General features: G+C 31.7%; 2 protein-coding genes, 1 non-coding gene and 1 pseudogene across 4 annotated transcripts; 1 reads left to right on the forward strand and 3 right to left on the reverse strand.

Annotated features, from left to right (window-relative positions):
• Positions 1 to 2,795: 2,795 nt before the first annotated feature.
• On the reverse strand, positions 2,796 to 2,866 carry TRNAG-GCC (transfer RNA glycine (anticodon GCC)). The gene has a single exon. It is a non-coding gene; the product is annotated as a tRNA-Gly (tRNA).
• Positions 2,867 to 3,838: 972 nt separating this feature from the next.
• LOC150024768 (uncharacterized) lies at positions 3,839 to 10,920 on the reverse strand. Its single transcript, XM_090296149.1, has 7 exons — positions 10,872 to 10,920; positions 10,595 to 10,785; positions 9,568 to 9,847; positions 8,493 to 9,314; positions 8,198 to 8,409; positions 4,198 to 4,560; positions 3,839 to 4,111 (listed from the first exon to the last, which is right to left on the reverse strand). Exons 1-7 carry the CDS (start codon positions 10,918 to 10,920, stop codon positions 3,839 to 3,841), a joined length of 2,190 nt encoding a protein of 729 aa, XP_090152275.1.
• A 241-nt stretch (positions 10,921 to 11,161) lies between these two features.
• LOC137819442 (Pentatricopeptide repeat (PPR) superfamily protein) lies at positions 11,162 to 13,642 on the forward strand. Its single transcript, XM_068623297.2, has one exon. It carries the CDS (start codon positions 11,202 to 11,204, stop codon positions 13,104 to 13,106), a length of 1,905 nt encoding a protein of 634 aa, XP_068479398.1. The 5' UTR covers positions 11,162 to 11,201; the 3' UTR covers positions 13,107 to 13,642.
• A 4,375-nt stretch (positions 13,643 to 18,017) lies between these two features.
• Positions 18,018 to 19,992, reverse strand: LOC150024769 (pentatricopeptide repeat-containing protein At2g17140 pseudogene; annotated as a pseudogene). The gene is made up of 2 exons (XR_016516157.1): positions 18,899 to 19,992; positions 18,018 to 18,418 (listed from the first exon to the last, which is right to left on the reverse strand). The product of XR_016516157.1 is annotated as a pentatricopeptide repeat-containing protein At2g17140 pseudogene (transcript).
• Positions 19,993 to 20,109: the final 117 nt, after the last annotated feature.

Consider the following 20,109-nt stretch of genomic DNA (forward strand, 5'->3'; position numbering starts at 1 on the left):
ATTATATATAAATTCTGTAAAGTATTATAGTTATAGTTGTATTACAAATTCAAAATAATATTTATAAATTTTTTTTTACTTGATTTTAGAAAAAAATAAATATTATATATAAACTTTGTAAAGTGGTATAGTTATAGTTGTATTATAAATTCAGAATAATATTTATAAAATTCTTTTACTTGATTTTAGAAAAAATAAAATCTTATATATAGACTATCTATAAATTAATATTTTAAAATATTTAAATACTTTGTATACTTATAATTATTTTATAAATTCGTTATAAAATTCTTTTACTTGATTTTAGAAAAAATAAAATCTTATATGTAGACTATCTATAAAGTAATATTTTAAAATATTTAAATACTTTGTATACTTTGTATATTTATAATTATTTTATAAATTCAGAATAATATTTATAAAATTCTTTTACTTGATTTTAGAAAAAAAAAATCTTATATGTAAACTATCTATAAAGTAATATTTTAAAATATTTAAATACTTTATATACTTATAATTATTTTATAAATTCAAAATAAAATTTATAAAGTCTTTTAGTTGATTTTGGAAAAAAATAAATATTATATGTAAACTATCTATAAAGTAGTATTTTAAAATATTTTGTATACTTATAATTATTTTAAAACCTATTCAAAATAATATTTATAAAGTTTTTTACTTGATTTTAGGAAAATTTAAATATTTAAATATTTTGTATACTTATAATTATTTTATAAATTTAAACTGATATTTATAATTTTTTTTACTTTATTTTAGAAAAAAAATAAATATCAGAAATAATTTAAATATTAATAAGTTTGTTTTAACTACTAGAAAACTCATTCAAACTTTCATTAATGAAATTTCATTAATGCTAATTAATTCTCATCAATATACTCATCAATGTGATTTAGAAAATCCTTTGAAAACTGAAAAGGCAACAACATTCTATTAATTCTATTAACATAAATAAAATAAATTACAAATTCCTTCACTCCACATTTCATTCTCAGATTTTATTCTCCAAATTCAGAATCTATGTATGAAACTTACCTCCAGAAACCTAGCGAAAACGATGCCATCGCGAACCACCAACGACCACCGAGCACCACCAGTGGAACCACCACCCACCACCAGCAGCGAAACCGTCCACGTCCAACGACCACCAACAACGCCGCCAACGGACAACCGCTCACTTCCAACTGTTGTGAACCTCCGACAACCGCGCACATCCACCGCGTACCTCCGACGAGCACCTCCGACCGCTTCTAAGGGTACTCCCTCAACTCAAAACAAATAACCCACCTCCACTCCTCTTCCATATTTATCATCCCTCTCATTTATTCATCACCCACACACTTGAATTTATCACCAAACAATGTACGAATCCCTGTTTGTTTGTGCTGTGTTTATGCAGGGAATCTCATGCGTGAGAATGGAGAGAATATTGGAGCTGTGTGTTTATGCAGGGAATCTCATGCGTGAGAATGGAGAGAATATTGGAGCTGCATTGGCTCTGGCATAGGCATGGCACGAGCATGGCACGGGCATAGGCATGGCTCATAGGTTAGGTGAACCATGGGTAATTTGGTAAAATGAGAAACTTTCACTCCAAATCTTCTCATTTCATCAGGGAAACTTTTTACCCATTCATCGCTTTTCTTCGTCCCTAATCCTCTCTAACTCCCAAATACAAACACCAAATTCATTTCCTTTTCAATCTGGGTGAACAGTAATCACCCGGATACAAACACAGCATTAAACAAATTATTTAAGGAACTGGACGTAATCCAAACCATTGAGTAAACTAGTAGAAATAATGTGTGTACTTTTCTCTATTCTTTGTATATTAGATATTGTGTTTGCTTTATTATTTTTCAAGTACGCAAATCGAGTTTAGACTTCATTTACTCTTCCTTTTGAAACCTATTGTACTTACACATCTGATCTCTTGCTCATTTGTTTGGCAATACCACCAAAAAAACTATACTACTTGCAAACAAATCATGAAAATAAACAATATTGTTGTTGGATTCAAGTTCTCTAAATTAAAATATTACCAATAATTAAGTATAAATCAAAGCTGACATTAATGTGAGATATATGATGAAGCGATGAAAACAAAATACAAACATATGACAAGAAACAATTTAAATGTTTATCCAATCTAAACAAATTTACTAGATAAACCTAATAAAATTATACATTACTTATAATATAATATAGTAGCTATACTAACAACCTCGACATACCAAAGTCTACATTTGGATGTGAACAACAAATAAACCCAATCATATAATTTTGTTTCAAAATATATATCATCAATTGACAAGAAAATAAAATTTTGGAATAGAATTCCACAATCAAAATCTCATTCCAAAAAAACAAATATGGAATGCAAAAAATACGTTATGAAAAGAAAAAAAAATCAGGAAACAAAATCTAAAAATACATTTTGGAAAAGAATTTTTAAATTTCAGAAAAGTGTTTTGGAAATCCAAAAACATGTTTCATAAAACAGATTTCAAAAGATACTTTTGATGTTTAACTCCTCTTTTACTTTAATTTTAAAATAATTTTATACTTTCAATGCATTTTTAAATAAATATTATAACTCGATTATTCAATAACTGAGTGTAGTAGTTAGATAACTTAAAAAATTGTTATTGTTCCAATATCCAACCAAAAAAAAAAACAGCGCATGAGAGAGCTCAGAAACAGTTTCTTCATCGAAGCGATGTCGTACAATTGACCCATCAATTGAAGAGTTAATTATCATCACAGCTCAAACAGTATGCACCAGCCGGGAATCGAACCCGGGTCTGTACCGTGGCAGGGTACTATTCTACCACTAGACCACTGGTGCTATTGATTTCTATCAATCATTTGTCTTTTAATAATAATTTGGAAAAAGATTGGGCACAACTAAGAAAGAGAAATCATGGTTCCAACACCAACTAAAATCATGATTGGGTACTACAAGCAAGAACCCTTCAGCCTCCAGGAACAGGTTTCATGATCTGAGATTCTTCTAAATTGTAACTAGTACGTTGACAGTGTAAAGCACGGGAATTTTTCTAATATTTTATATTTAAATATTAATATTAATAAATTTATTTAGATATACTATAAATTATTAAGTTGATGAAATGAAATTAAATATATTGTAATAGTATAAGTTTACATACTTTTAGTATATTAATAAATTTAATATAATATAACATAAATAATTAAAAATTCATGAATATATTTTTTCTATAATAAATACATTACAATACAATAATAATATAATAAAATAATTTGAATAAATACATTATTATATAAACAATTATCTAATACTATTCACCAACCTCATGCTATCTTCTTACTGTAATTTAATCTGCAAAAAAAAAAATGTGTGTTTCTTTCCGAAACAGATTGTAGGCAAAATCATATTAAATTATGAATTCACCTTTTATGATATAAATTAAAATAAAATGTAATGTAATATAATACAAATAAAACATAATGAAATATAAATACAATGAAATACTATTATATAAATAACTAAAGATCTTAAAAACCATACAACAATAATAAGCATATATAATAATGCCAACCTATTATAAATATACCAGATAATGAAACAAAATTGTAATAATTTATGTATTCACATTTCAAGAAATGGATGAACAAATAGAATATGAACACTACTAAACAGAAACATATAGTGAATATAATATAAACACAAAGAGTACTGACACTTTAGTTTTCCAAAAAAAGTCCAAGCAGAAACATAAATATGTTTGAGCTTTCTTAATAACTGGTAACTATTATGCTATGAGAATAATAAAAGAAATTATGCTGGATAGCTTAAACTGTGAATAGAAGTAAGCAACAAAACCCTGATATGAGAAGAAGAATTTCTCGTATCACATTCAAAGATAATCTTGTCTCCTTCACGAAAAGAATGAAGACTACATAAATTCTTCCACCCTTTGCCAAGTTTAATCCGTCTAGAAGGAGGCTTCCCTTTCAAGACCTTGCATTCCACATCCATTAGTAGACCATGCAGAGTAACCTTATTAAATCTCCCTTGTCGAATATATTGTGAAAATTTAGCAGGAAGATCCTACAACAATATCGAAATAATAAGAAAATAGAAATGAAGTAGAATATAATAGAAAACATTTTTAAATAAATCAATTTTGTACTAACCAGATAACTGAGTTTGATACTTAATCGAGACAACTTTATGGAAAAATGATCGAAGGGACCAATGCTTAAGGGTTCATTCCCTTCAATTTCTTCCAAATAACGATTTACTCCACTCTGAGAGACGTCATCCATATAAACAGTTATATGGAAGGCGTTGTGACCCACATAACGGAATAAAATGTAGTTATCATTTATGAAACCATAAAAATCAAACAAATTAAACCATCCACTCAATATTTTCGGCGACAATAAATTTTCGTTATATTCCACTATATGGACGTTTCCTTCTGAATCAGCCAGGGTCCACTCCTTTCCCAGTTCTTTTTGAAACTCGATGACGAAAGCCCGATCTACATAACCAAGCTATTGCTTTTGAAATAAAGAAAAAAAAATGTTAGCAAATGAAGAAAATGTTGAAAAGAAGAAATTTTGGAAAAAAAGAAAAATATACATACTTCCCCACGGCTGTTCATGCACCAAAAGACTCCTCTTGTTTGAAGTCTAATGATTTCTTCAGGGCGCCATTAAATGAGTAATGGAGAAAACACCAAGAACTCAGTAGGAGAGAAAAAAAATAATAGAGAAACCACCAGAAAGAAAGTAGTAGAGCACCAGAAAGAAAGTAGTAGAGGAGGATATTTTATAGAAGATTTAAGTAGAAATGAGTACTGTTGTGAATAATAAAAAGCACCACAATGTTATGACCTTTGGTTTGTCCGGTGTCTCTATCATTTCAAGTACATCATTAATTAATTAATAATAATAATATTAAAAAATAACAATTAAACTGAATTATAACAGGCATACTACAATATAATAATACAAAATACGTAATTATATAATATATATAATATTATATATTATGTATATAAATTTTTTAATATTTAATTATAATAAGAATAAATTTAAATTTAAATAATATTGAAAATGAATTAAATTTTAATTATATAAAGAAATGATTGTTGGGAAGCGAAATTTAAATTTAAACTATTAATGTTTAATGTTGAAATGATTATCTATATCTACCAAATCTGATAGGGAAGAGGAATGAATATTTTGAAAACTGTGTAAGAGAGATTATATTAGCCACGTGTATCTGAAAAAATACAAAATCAAGTAAGTCAGACTCAATCTAAAAAAGTACAAATCAAGTAGTTGACAGTATCTGTAAATTTGTGAGTTGATTGCTATCAGATATATGGAAAGCACGCATGTATCAATAAATAAAGCCTTTAAATATTTTTTTTGATTTAAAAAAATTGTTTTATTTAATAATTTTTTTTAATAATGAATTTGTTCATTTTTAAGAAGTTTGATGATGAGAAATATAACATAAAAAGAAGTCGTCCCAGAAAAAAAAATCAATTCTGACAACATATAATTATTTGACATAAATAATAATAATAATAATAATAATAATAATAATAAACATGTAAATCCAAAGGTTAAAATTTAAATAATGTTTAAAATAAATTGTTGTGTAAAAAATAAATTTTGAAATCCTAAAATTTGGAAATTGGGATGAAATGATTACATGCTTCATTAACTCTGCATAGGAAAAATCAATTAAATTTCAAAAAAAGTGTATCAGGAAAATACAAAGGGCACACTCTATCTCAAAATAAAAATAAAAATTATTGAGTTAATTATTCTGATACCTATTTAATGCAACCATGTATCAATAAACAAAAGGCTTGAAAATAAGAAATGATCTAACTTGTATCTTGTTGACCATAATATTGAGATAATATGAGCAAAGTAACTTATATAATCATTTAAGGTATAAGTTATAAGTAATAAAAACAGATCATGATTAAATAACAAATCATTGTTAGACATAGCATGCAATTTGTCGTAACAATATTATATTCAATTTATCAACTATTTAAATAATAATTCTTAACAATATTATATTCAATTTATCAACCATTTAAATTAAATAATAATTCATTATTCAATTTAGTACATGTATTTGAAGAATAAGTATAATGTAATTGACATACCTGTAAAGTTTCTAAAGATAAACAATGTTACATAAAATTTCCAGAAAAATATTTTATTATATTATTATATCAGTTATAAAAAACAAATTGTTTAAAGTAACGTAATTATTATAACAAATTGTTTTAACTGCAATATTAAGGAAACCTGAAACAATTTGTTCAATGATGAAACCAACACATTACACAAAGAAATTAAATAATATGTACTGAGTAACGAATACAAACTAAAACTGTCCAAATAGTAAAACCGCTAAAAATTAATAAAACACATTGTTATTACTAATAAAACAATTTTTAAATTGTACACAAAAATGATGACAATAAGAGAAAATAGTTTGATAAAAGTTATAAAAAAAATATGAATAATAGATTTGTAGAAAACAAAATAATTTTACATTTCTGTAACAATTGTTGACAAATAGTTCTACAAATTAGTACATATGATTTCAAGAATAAGTATAAGGTATTATACATACCTATAAAGTTTCTTGAAACAAATAACTCACCTGAAATATTCAAGATAAAAATTTATTATATCAGTTATAAATAAATAAAAAAACTGATTAAAATAAGATAATAATAAAAATTTATATATAATATATAAATGTATTGAAGTTTAAGAAATTGTTTTATATGATTTGAAGAATAAGTATAATATACCTGTAAAGTTTCTTGAAACAAATAACTCACCTGAAATATTCAAGATAAAAAATTATTATATCACTTATAAATAAATAAAAAACTGATTAAAATAAGATAATAATAAATTTTTTTATATATAATATATAAATGTATTGAAGTCTAAGAAATTGTTTTAACTCTAATATTAAGAGTACCTAAAACATTGTGTCCTGTGATGAAACCAAAACATTATACAAAGAAATTTGAAAGAGTAATTCTACAAATCATCAAAATATAGTATGAATATAAATTAAATAATATGTAGAGAGTAACGAATAGACTCTAAAGCTATCCAAGCACTGCTAATAATACATAAAATTTCATCATTAAAATTACTTCTATTTCAATCAATGTTGATATTTGTCTTTAATATCTTGAATGAGATATGATCATCCAGTCCGTAGCCCTCAATAGAATTTGACTCCATAAATCAAGAATTTCACATTGCCTTTCAAGAGCCTGAATAATAGATTAAGTACACAAATAGATACATGAAATTTGTAATAGTAATAATAAATTATGTAAATTAATAATTTAAGTAAGCATACCTCATCAAGTGCTTAAGAGAATAAATCTTATGAAGTGCTTCAGAGAAGCATCCCCATGAAGTGCTTTAGAGATTCATCATTTCTGAACTTTAATGTTACAAAACTGTTTCTTCTTATAAGTAATTCCTGTAAAACATTAATTAAATTAACAAACTTTTACAAAGATATGTCAGAATAGGATCTAACACATTCTACAATTGATAAAGAATACGTACCATACTTTCAAGATGACCATGAATATTTGTGTCAAACAAAAGCATTGATGAAAACCTATCAGAGATAGTGTATATTAGTTCTTAAATTGTTGTTCATATATTACAAAAAAAGATATGATAAAGAAAAATATATTTCAAATAATTAAAGAATTTTCATACCTCATATGTAAGGCTGTAAGTTAATACTTCAAACATTTTCGAATATTTCTTTGTAAACCACGTTAGTAGTGAAATTTGTGGCAATACCATTATCATGCAAAATCAATATCTTCAACCCTTTCTTAGATTTTACTCTTGAAAGAGCAACATATAATTGTCCGTGTGTAAAGACTGGAAGGGATAGATATAGACCAACTTTGTTCAGAGTTTGACCTTGACTTTTATTTATTGTCATGGCAAAACACAAAGATATTGGAAATTGCCTTCTTTGAAACATAAATGGAAAACCTGTTTTCGAAGGATTCAAGTTCATTCTCGGAATAAATATTTGATCACCTATATTTTTCCCAGTAATAACTTTGGCACCAATAACATTTTTCCCCAAGTGAGTTACCTGTAATCTTGTTCCATTGCAAAGTCTATTGGCTTGATCAATATTTCTTAGAAGCATTATTGGAACTCCGACTTTTAATTTAACACAGTGATTGGGAATTCCAGAGCATTTGATCTCATTTAAAAATTCAGTTGTAAACCACTCAGCTTGAGCATTTTCTTCTTCTTCACATTCGCAAGGACTGTCTGAACTTAAATAAGTAACTTCAGATCCTGATATTAATGATAAAATGAATTCATTCACTTGATCCACACATTCTGTTGTTGGACATATATTGCACCATCATCAAAAGAACCATCAGATGTGACATTGTTTATGTAGGAGGGATAAACAAACTCAATCAACTGCAGTAAAGGTTGTTCAACATCTAAAATTAAATTCTCTTTCGGTATTTCAATCATTCCTTGTCCCAACTCATTTAACTCCATATCTCCATCTCCAATGTGAAGTATCCAATCAACAAACTCTTTTATTTCTGTTTGACTTTGCATTGATGTATGACTCTTTAATCTCATATTCTCTGTAAGTTTTAAGATTTTGCAATGTTTCCATAAGTTAGAGTAATTTACTGTTGCCTTCACAATGTCATATTTTGATCCATTTTTTACAACAGGTAATATCTGACGAAAGTCTCCTCCCAATACAATTACTTTACCACCAAAAGGTTTAAGAGCATTTTCTTCACTTTCAGCTCTCATGACATCCCTTAAAGTTCTATCTAGGGCTTCAAAACATAACCTATTAATCATTGGGGCTTCATCCCATATAATTAATTTCGTTTTGATCAACAATTTGGCCTTAAGACTTCCTTGAGGAATATTGCAGGTTGACTCTTCATTTATTACCAAAGGAATGCAAAAGGTAGAATGAGCTGTTTTTCCTCCTGGAAGTAACAAAGAAGCTATACCGCTAGAAGCTACATTTAACACAATCAACCCTTTTGATCTAATACCATTGGACAAAGTTTTCCACATGTAAGTTTTTCCAGTTCCCCCATAACCATATAAGAAAAGAAAACCACCAAGGTCTGACAGGACTGCTGTCATTATATTTTCATAGACTTCCACTTGCTCAGGAGTAAGAGTTTGAAAAAGAGAACAATGCATTTTAGACATTTCTATTTTGTCATAATTCAATTCATCAATAATGAATCTATTTTGATAAATAAAAGAATCTAAATGAATAGGTTCTGGCAGACTTGGAAAATCTTTCAAACACTTACCATTTGAAATTAATAACTCTTCTACTTGTAGAAGACAAAGGTTTTGAATTTGAGCACTTGAATTCTAAGACCTAGGAAAGAAATTATATGTCATACATCAATTATAAATCATAAATTATAAATTTCAAATAAAATAAAAAAATTATACCTGGTAGGACAAACTCCTTTCTTTTTTGGTATAAAATATCATCTGATAACAACTTCCATGTTTTGTTCCACACTTCATCTGGTCTAGACATAGTATTCATCATTAAAATGGTAACAAAGAGTCTTATCAACTGATTTCCTGAAGCAAGGTCACTGCACTCTATAATGACATCAATAAACTCTTTATCATCTGCTAATAGCCCCATTGCATAACATGCCTCTTTATATGTTTTGTGAATGAAACCATTAACAGTTTTGATATTATCATAGTTACAACAACCCTTTTGATAATTCAACAATAACCTCAGATAATATAATTCCCCTGACCCTGCAGGAATATATGTTAACCTTCCAATATTAACAGCAATTTTCCTTGGCTTCCACTCTCCTCTGTCTGCCATCCAAACAAAATATCTAGGGTATTAACAGTAAGTCAAATTTTTTCCCAGTGGATAAATTTTATTAGCTTCAAACCAAGCTAAAAACATTGTTGTTTTATGTTGATTGAAGTTCAATATTTCATCAATGTCTTCATTGTCTTTAAAAAGAATTGGTTGCTCGTACAATAGATGAAAAGTTAATCGTTGAACTGGAGGCCATCTATGATGAATATCAAAGGCAAATATTCTCCACACAGCTTCACATGGAGATATGTATCTACAATCATAATACTGTTTAATTTCATCAATAACTGGGGTCTATGTAGAGTCTTTATCAGCAGTAGTAATTTTCAAATTGGCTCTACCTGGACCCTTGTTCACATATTTAAACAAATACTTGATTGAATTTGATTTGTTGCAATATTCTGTGTTAACATGGGCTTGATACCTCAATAGTAGCAAAGGGCTATATGGCACAACATTTCTATTGTCCAACTTAATTCCATTTTTAAGAATGAATGTTCCATTATCTTGACGTTTATAACATGCATATCCATCCTCATCAATAGTAGTCAAAAATTTAAATTTCTTGGGGTAAAATTTTGAACATCTACCATTAATCATGCAAGGTGAACTTATTCAACTTACCCCGCAAGGGCCATGTATCATGTAGGTTGTTACTGCCTTCGACAATTTAGGATATAAAATTGCATCGGGTAATTCTGTAGAAATGACTCCATCAATATCTGTTGGATTTCTTAACTTATTCTCTCCATCCAACCACAGTAGTATGTGGGCATGGGGTAAACCCCTTTTTTGAAATTCCACAGTGTACATACCTAAAAGAATATGAAATAAAATCTTCAAAATGTAATACATAATAATATAGCAAAGAAACTGTTTAATATGGGTTAATGTGGATTACCTGCATTAACTTTGCCAAAATAGTCATGTTTTTTGAAGTCAATCATCATTTGATCTAATTTCATCTTGAAAACTCTACAAACAATGTCTGGCTTATCGGCAGCAGTTAATCCTTTTGAAGTAACAAAGTCACGTATTTCTGACCAATTGACGTCACAGGTAATAGTGATAAATAAATCCGGATATGCTCCTCAATTGTTATATATATAGATTTATGAGAAAAGAAAAAGAAATAACCATATATACTAATGGAAAAAGGGTATCTTAATTCTAACAAGTTATTAGTTCCGAATTTCTTTTGAATTGTGGTGAGAAGTGTAGTGCTGCAACTATGCACACAAGCTTGGCGCCAATTATCCGCAGGCCCAAACTCGTTCCACTCTCAAATCTCTCTCGCTCTCTTTCACCTCACAACTCCCAAAATGCACCCTCAAAACACAACATCGCCACCATCATTCACTCCCTCTGCGACGCTCGCCGTTTCTCCGAAGCACACCATCGCTTCTCCCTCTCCCTCGTCTCCGGCTCCCTCCCCGACGCGCGCACCTGCAACGTCCTCCTCGCTCGCATTCTCGCTTCTCGAACCCCTCACGCAACGTGGCGCCTCATCCAATCCCTTATCGCTTCCAAGCCCGGTTTCGTTCCCTCTTTGGTCAACTACAACCGTCTGATGGACCAGTTTTGCGTTGCCCATCAACCCCTGGACGCTCACAGGCTGTTTTTTGACATGAAGAGCCGTGGGCATTGCCCAAATGTTGTCTCTTTCACCACTTTGATTAAAGGGTACTGCTTGGTTCGTGGAATTAGGGACGCGCGCAAGGTGTTCGATGAAATGCTTGAGAGTGGCGTGGAGCCGAATTCGGTGACTTACAGTGTTTTGATTCGCGGTGTTCTTCGGGAGAGGGATGTGGAAGGTGGGAGGGAGTTGATGTGCAGGTTGTGGGAGATGATGAGTGTGGAAGCTGAAGATTCGGTGAAGACCGCGGCTTTTGCAAATTTGGTTGATTCTTTGTGCAGGGAGGGGTTTTTTGGTGAAGTGTTTAGGATAGCTGAGGAGTTGCCGTTCGGGAGTGGTTTTTCTGAGGAGGTTGCTTATGGACAGATGGTGGATTCACTTTGCAGAGTTGGGAGGCATAATGGGGCAGCTAGGATTTTTTATGTAATGAGGAAAAGAGGGTTTGTTCCGAGTGAGGTGTCGTATAATTATGTCATTCATGGGCTTAGCAGGGATGGTGATTGTATGAGGGCTTATCAGTTGTTAGAGGAAGGAGCCGAATTTGGGTTTATTTTGTCTGAGCATACTTATAAGGTACTCGTGGAAGCTCTTTGCGAAGTGTTGGATGTGGACAAGGCGAAGGAAGTTTTGAAACTCATGCTGAGTAAGGAAGGTGTTAACAAGACTAGGATTTACAACATTTACTTGAGAGCTCTTTGTCTTGTGAACAATCCGACAGAGCTTTTGAATGTGCTTGTGTTTATGCTTGAGAACCAGTGTCACGCTGACGTGATCACCCTCAACACGGTGATCAATGGCTTTTGCAAGATGGGTAGGGTTGATGAAGCATCTAAGGTATTGCATGATATGTTAATGGGAAAATTTGCTGCACCTGATGTTGTGACCTTCACTACTTTGATTTCTGGTATGTTGGATGCTGCAAGAATCAATGAAGCTCTTGATCTGTTTCATAAGCTGATGCCTGAAAATGGAATAAAACCTAGTGTTGTGACTTATAATGCTCTTCTCCGAGGTTTGTTCAAACTAAAGCGACCAAATGATGCATTGATGGTTCTTGATGACATGGTAAATGATGGCATTACGGCAGATAGTACCACATATACAGTTGTTGTAGAAGGCCTATGTGAATCTGACCAAGTAGAAGAAGCAAAGAGATTTTGGCACAATGTTATATGGCCTTCAGGGGTTCATGATAATTTTGTTTATGCAGCAATTCTGAAAGGGTTCTGCCGCTCTGGCAATTTTATGGAGGCTTGTCATTTCTTGTATGAGTTGGTAGATTCTGGGGTCTCTCCGAATATATTTAGTTATAATATTCTGATCAACTGTGCGTGCAATCTTGGTCTGAAAAGTGAAGCTTACCAAATTGTCAGAGAGATGAAAAAGAATGGACTCACTCCTGATTCTGTGACATGGAGAATTCTTGACAAGTTAAATGGCAAAGAGGGGAAGGACATCGATTTTGAAGATCCTACCATGTCAACATTTGATGAGGCATGACATGAAATTAGGTTTGTGCTTTAAAATATTCAAAAAAAATTGTGGTTTGATTCAAAGGGTCTAAAGCACGAACTAACAGGAGCTTTGAAGTTTGAACAACTTAAACGAGGAGCATTAAACTAGAAGGGGACCAATGGTAAAATTCTGGATTTTCTCCATATAAATACGAAACTGGGTTATTAAGCCCTGCTTCAGCAGATATGCGTGATACGATATGTGATCTTGAATAGAGATGAAAGAGACTGAGTTTGAGATAAATTTTGTGGTGTATGAAGCTGCTGAAAGGTCTGTGACTTCACCGAAAGAAAAGCAAGGACAGCAGATTTATACACAGTCAGCATTGCATTGCATGTATCAAACACTAGTTTATGTACGAAAGGTCCATAGACAAGCTCCAACAATGAAGCTATAAGATGAAATCTTCTGCGGTAAGTTCAATCCATTAACCACTCGAAATAACTAGCCACAATTATTATGTACAAAAAGTAGGCTACAATAGGATTATGAATTTTTTTATAACACAAAATGAGATTTTTTTTAAAATTTTGGTACAGGAAAAAAATATATTTAATCCTTATTTTTATGCACCAGGATTCTCAAATAGATTTGGCTTTTACTAGCAGTGCTGTAGCCCTTTTTTCTTCTGCAGCTGATAAAAGCCAATATGCATTCTCTTATTCTTGAAAGTACTTCTGAGCATACGGTTGGATTCAGGCTAACCTGAAATCCAACATAACCCAAATTTAATATTTCAAATTTCTAAATTTATATCCGACGTCTAACTTATCATGTCAAAATCAGATATGAGTTATTCGGGCTACAAGTTAATTTAAACTGGTTATTCAGATTTGATTCATATTGAGTTTTTTTTTTAAACACTTTTATTTTAATTTTAAATAGATGAAATAAGTATACAAAAAAAATTCTTTTAGTAATGAAGCACGACTTTATATAGTTTATTATTAAACTTTTAGAAAAAAATTATCTTATCAAAACTAAATTTGAAAATATAAATATTAAAATATCACTTTGGGATGGATCATATATCCATAAAACTATAATATTCTGTCAAAACTTGACTGTTATTATCCATTTTACCCAATTTTATTAGTCTAATATTACCCACTCACTCGAACCTGTCCTGTTTCTTTACTCAGATTACTTGAAAGGACATGTTTTCATTTTTATTCTTTTGTAGAGACTAATTAAGAAGTTGAGATTGCGTTTATGTAGTTTTCATGCTGTTTTGAAATGTTCGGTATTTGAGTTGAAGTTGGATAGATTCATTAAGAGTAAAAACAAGTTGAAATAACTAGCCAGAATTGTAATCTACAAAAAAGAAACAACTACTCTGTTGTCCATTCAATTGAGAAGAAGGATAACAGATCAAAATAGTGAACCTTGATATGCTAGCTATGCTTTATGCTCATTGCTACATCACTATTACTTCCTTGAGTGTATCTCCATTTCGCAAAATAGTACATATATTGATCCATCACTATTTGTCCTTGAGTGTATCTCCATTTCCAACATTAAGGAGCACAATTACTTCCTTGATAGTCATTATTGATGTAGGAACTAATGGAAGAAAATAAGAAAAGACAAAAGGTTGTAACAATTAATTGAACGTAATTGCACAAAATTGCAAAATTGATCTTATTCATTTTGATTTATTCAATCATATATAATAAAATTACAATTACTGGAAGCTATAAAATAAGAATACTAACCCGGCCTTAAACTAACTATTAATGCAATATAACGGTAAAATAGTTTAAGGGTAATAAAATCAGAATTAATAATAATAAAATCTGAATAACCAACATCCTCCCTTAATTCTGATTTGGAACAACCTTCCCAATTTGAGTTATGATATTGTTTTTCTCAATCACCATCAATTCTTTATTCATATCCTTTTGCCATTTGGGGTGTTGAATGACATCGACAAGTCTCACGGGTTTTGATTCTGCAAGAAAAGCAAAGTGAACCAAATCTCCATTGTCATCAACTTCATAATCAAGATTTACTTCGCAATCTTGAAGATGTACAGGTTGTCGCTGCTGCCTTCTTGGTCGCTCCATCATAGTTGCAATTGGAGTTGCAACTTCAGGTTGAATTACAACTTTAGGTTGAACTGCAGCTTCAGGTTGAATTGCAGGTGCTTCAAGAGTGACTTCATCTTCCATATCATCGTTCAAAACATAAATATATCGTTTTTTCGAATCTATTTCAACTGCTGCATTCCATTGTCATTCCTCATCTTCGGCAAATGTAACATCACGACTAATAATCACCTTCTTTGTCATTGGATTATACAGTTTGTATCCTCCATTTTTATAACCAATGAAAATGGTCTTCATTGCCTTATCATCCAACTTCGATCTTGCTGTCTTAGGGACATGGGCATAAGTAATGGACCCAAATACTTTCAAGTGTTGCACATTGGGTTTGATTCCGCTCCATGCCTTAATCGGAGTTGTGTTAGGAACACTCCGAGTGGGTGATCTGTTTATCAAATATACCGCACATGTTACGGCCTCAGCCCAAAAATAATTTGGCATACCTTTCGCTTTAAGCATGCTCCTCATCATGTCCATGATTGTTCTATTCTTTCTCTCAGCAACTCCGTTGTGTTGAGGTGTGTAGGGGCAAGTAATGTTATGTTGCAACCCTTCACAGTGCCTCTTGAATTCATTAGACTTGTACTCACTTCCTCCATCACTACGCACCATCTTAATTTGTCTGCCACTCTCTCTTTCAACAAATGCTTTAAATATTTTAAAGCAGTGGAATACCTCATCCTTGCTCTTCAATACATAAATCCAGGTTTTTCTTGAAAAATCATCAGTAAAGGTTAAAAAATACTTATTACCTCCAACTGATGATAGTTCATCGGGCCACAAACATTTGTATGAACAAGCTCCAAAGGAAATTTTGCACGCGAAGACTCCTTAACAAATGGTATCCTGTGATTCTTCCCAAAAGTGTAAGCCTCACACAATTGATCAGGGTGATGAATATGGGGTAAACCATTCCCTAACTAAATTTCTTTTGGAAAGATTTTCCAAACTCTGAAAATATAAGTGCCCAAAGCGTAAATGCCATAACCACGATTCATTATTCACTATTGCATTCAAGCACTTAAAATCACCCATATGAATATCTACTGGAAACATGCGATTTTTTGATAAAAAGGATTTAAGAATCAAACTACCTTTTTTTATCAAAAATTGATAATTTATTTTCAACTATGTGCATCACATAACCCTTCTCGGCCAGCTGCCCCATACTCAACAAATTACTTTTCATATCAGGTACATAGAAAACATCATAGATGTACCTATGATCACCATAATGTGATAAGAATTCGCCCTTTTCTAGTTACCGGAACGAACCTACCATCACCGAATTTCACTTTTGTGCGAAATGAGTCATCCAAATCTGCAAACAACTCCTTCTTACCACACATGTGATTTGTGCAACCTGTATCCAAATACCAAGTCTGATTGTTTGGAGTTTCATTTGATGTGGCTGCCATTAGTACTGCATGATCCTCTTCGTCTTGTTCGTGATTACTTTCTTCTTGAGCTCAATTGACAACATGTTTATCACCTTTTGATCTGCACTCATTTGCATAATGGCCACGTTTATGGCAATTATAACACTCAACATTTGATTTATTATAAATGCCTCCTTGTCCTCCGCGCCAAGCGCCTCCATGATTTTGGCCACCACGACCTTTGCTGAAATAGCTACCATGTTCATGATAGGAGCTACCAATTGGTTTTTCAATCTTATTGTCATTCATCCGCTGCTCATGAGCTCGTAGAGAACCAGACAATAACCTTACTATCATTTTTGAAATGTCATTGGCCTCTTCAATTGCAGCAACAACATGTTCAAATCTGGGAGTTAAAGATCTCAAAATCTTCTCCACCTTTGCCTGCTCTGAATGTGTTTCACCATTGCTCTTCATCTGATTTGTCAAGGCAAGAACTTTGTTTATATAGACATCAATAGTCTTTGTGGTTTCCATCTCTAGCAATTCATATTGGCTCTTAGGGTTTGAAGACGCACCATTTTGATCTTATCATCACCTTTATAATTGGTTGACAAAATTGTCCAAGCCTCACTGGCAGTTGTTACTCCTTCTATATGCTCAAACGTCTCATCATTCATCCCTTGATGAATGAGATACAAAGTCTTATTGTCCTTCTTCTTCTGATCACGATGCGCTACTCGTTGCGCCTCAGTTGCATTAGCAGCTAATGCAGACACTCCACTCTCAACGACATCCCATAACTCATGATAATCAAACAAAACTCTCATTTGCACACACCACTGATTGTAATTTTTTCCACCAAGCATAGGGACTAATAATTGGGTAGAGTTCATGATAACAAACTAGCTCTTGATACCAATTGTAAGAACTAATTAAAGGAAATAAGAGAAGACAAAAGGTTGTAGCAAATAATTGAACGTAATTGCACAAAATTGCAAAACTGATCTTATTCATTTTGATTTACTCAATCATATATATAATAAAATTACAATTACTGGAAGCTATAAAATAAGAATACTAACCGGCCTGTAAACTAACTATTAATGCAATATAACGGTAAAATAGTTTAAGGGTAATAAAATCAAAATTAATAATAATAAAATCTAAATAACCAACAATTGAGGTGTTCATATGCATAAGTTGAGGTACATACACAATCTGTTTGAGGATATATCCTGAACTACAATTGACAGATGATCAAAATATAAGAAAATAAAAATTGCAATTCAAAATTACTTGATTTGATGCGTAATTACGAACTCCAATCTAAAATCTTTGTATGGGAATCATACTAAGATAGGCTGGAGGACAGGATATCAAGAGCAAGGAATGAATAAAATGCACCGGCCTTTCTAATTGCCAGAAAATGAATATATGTTCCAGCTATATACAAAAGGGAAAAAGTATACATCAATGTTTGTACAACTCTTTAAGTGAATTTTGAAAGAATTTTGAATTACTTTCTGTGGTGTGTATCCTTCGCATTGAGAGGAATACAGATTTTATTGAAAACCTTTACTTACAATACAAGCCTTTAAATTCTATGATCTGCTGCTCCTCCTGTTCGACCTTTGAGGTTGAAACTTAGAGAAGGGGCAAACGTTCCCCAACCAAAACAAACAATTAACCACTACCATCATAGTAATGAAGAAAATTATTTGACTGAGACTGCAAACTAGATATACTTCCTTGACCCCAGCCTTGCTGCACACGCTTAAGAGTTTTCAGTGCAATTCCCCTGCAACCATCCCTGTCAAATAATATAACAGATCATTAGTAAAGATGGAAGAATATGCAGCATAGGTAAATTATGGATACCACTCATGAAAAGGGCATAGCCATTGTAGAACTTGTGACAATCAAAGTTTCAATGATAAAATAGTAAGATCCAGGTTTGCATTTAGTTTGATAGAACTACAATATTTAAGATGACAAGTTGGTGATAATTTTAAATGTCACATGATAAAGCAACTCTTTCAAAGATGAAAAAAATATAAAACGTCTTTATGTTTGTGAGTTCAACGAATTGGAGTTGGAAACTATCTAACTAACAAGGTTTAGAAATGAGAACCCTCAAAATCCAGCACGTTATGTTGTCGAACACATCCAAAAACAATTTTCACTCCCACTATCAAATTAAGGGATCAAATTAAGAACCTTGTTTTCCAAATATGAACAGAATAAAAAAATATGGAATAATTGATTATCTTCATCACCCATATGGTTATACCTGTTAACTATGTCCTTCCAGTCACTTCCTCCACCATTATGTAGATTTCCAGGAATGACTGTTTCTGTTTTGATAATGCCTATCGACAGATCTATCTTCTAATGTCAATTCCATCATCCTCTTTGCTAGTTCATCCGCTTTCTGTTTGTGTCCTCTTTTATTTAAGCCATCAATCACTGGCATGAATGATGCATGGTCGAAGCCATATCTATTATCAATCAATTTATGAAGAAGGCTACTAGCATCTGCTAACCTTTCATCCTGGCAAAGTCTTTCAATCAAATCTTTACACATGAAATTCTTCAATAAGATACACCAATCTAACGAAGCTTCAAATAGCTCCTTTGCTTCAGAGAGTTATCCTCCGACAAGTAATTCATTGAACAACAAACTGTACAAGGCTTCTTTGTGGCCACATATACTCAAAGCTACCTCAAATATCTCAAATATTTCACAAGCTACTATAAAATCGCTAGACTTGCAGAGGACTTTAATCAATATTTTGAAGGAAGATATATTAGGAGATATGCCCTTATCCAACAATTCATGTAAAAGAGTAATGGCATCATTTGCTTTTCCTCCTTTGCAGAGGCAACTGAATATATCTGGACATATCCCTTATTCTCTCCTCATCCATCAATCAATATATTTAAAATATTTGCTTCTTACTTCCTAAACCTAGGATCAATGCATTATAAGTTTGAAGAGTCTTGCTACAACCATTTCTCTCCATATCCTTCAAGACACGGAAGGCCGATCATATCTTCCTTTGTTTTCAGAAACTCCATATGAATGTATCGTAAGTTACAGAATCAGGGAGCAAGTTTTTTGCCAACATCTCAAAAAACTTTTATTTGGCTTCTTCTAGCCTCCCAGCTTTGCAAAGTCCATTAATTAAAGTTGCGTATGTGATTCCATCAGGCAAGCAGTTTAATACATTACTGATTGAATTAATGAGTGGCAAATGTGTTCCCTTTATCAAGGGATGTTGGTTGATTAGTCCACATCTCACTTGCAATTTCCGTTGCCTTGTCCAATTCTCCATTTCTACAGAGGCCATTGACCACAATATTGCAAGTTACAATATCCAGAATACATTATTACCATTTCACAGTACTCCATATTCTGTAATTCAGAGATTCTCCTGACTACACAATCTGGAATTGAAAAAGCACATAACCTATAACTCTTTGAAGAAAGGTATTTTTGAA

Source organism: Phaseolus vulgaris, chromosome 10, assembly GCF_051622355.1.
Source record: "Phaseolus vulgaris cultivar YP4 chromosome 10, ASM5162235v1, whole genome shotgun sequence".
NCBI classification, from domain to species: Eukaryota; Viridiplantae; Streptophyta; class Magnoliopsida; order Fabales; family Fabaceae; genus Phaseolus; species Phaseolus vulgaris.

Excerpts from the sequence above, each read along its gene's own strand:
- LOC150024768 (XM_090296149.1), bottom strand. The coding sequence starts at position 10,920 with ATGATGATTGACTTCAAAAAACATGACTATTTTGGCAAAGTTAATGCA. Across the intron at positions 10,786-10,871 it reads TTTTGGCAAAGTTAATGCAG|GTATGTACACTGTGGAATTT; the intron begins GTAATCCACATT and ends ATATTCTTTTAG. Across the intron at positions 4,561-8,197 it reads GCAATGGAACAAGATTACAG|CTTGGTTATGTAGATCGGGC; the intron begins GTAACTCACTTG and ends CAAAAGCAATAG.
- LOC137819442 (XM_068623297.2), top strand. The coding sequence starts at position 11,202 with ATGCACACAAGCTTGGCGCCAATTATCCGCAGGCCCAAACTCGTTCCA.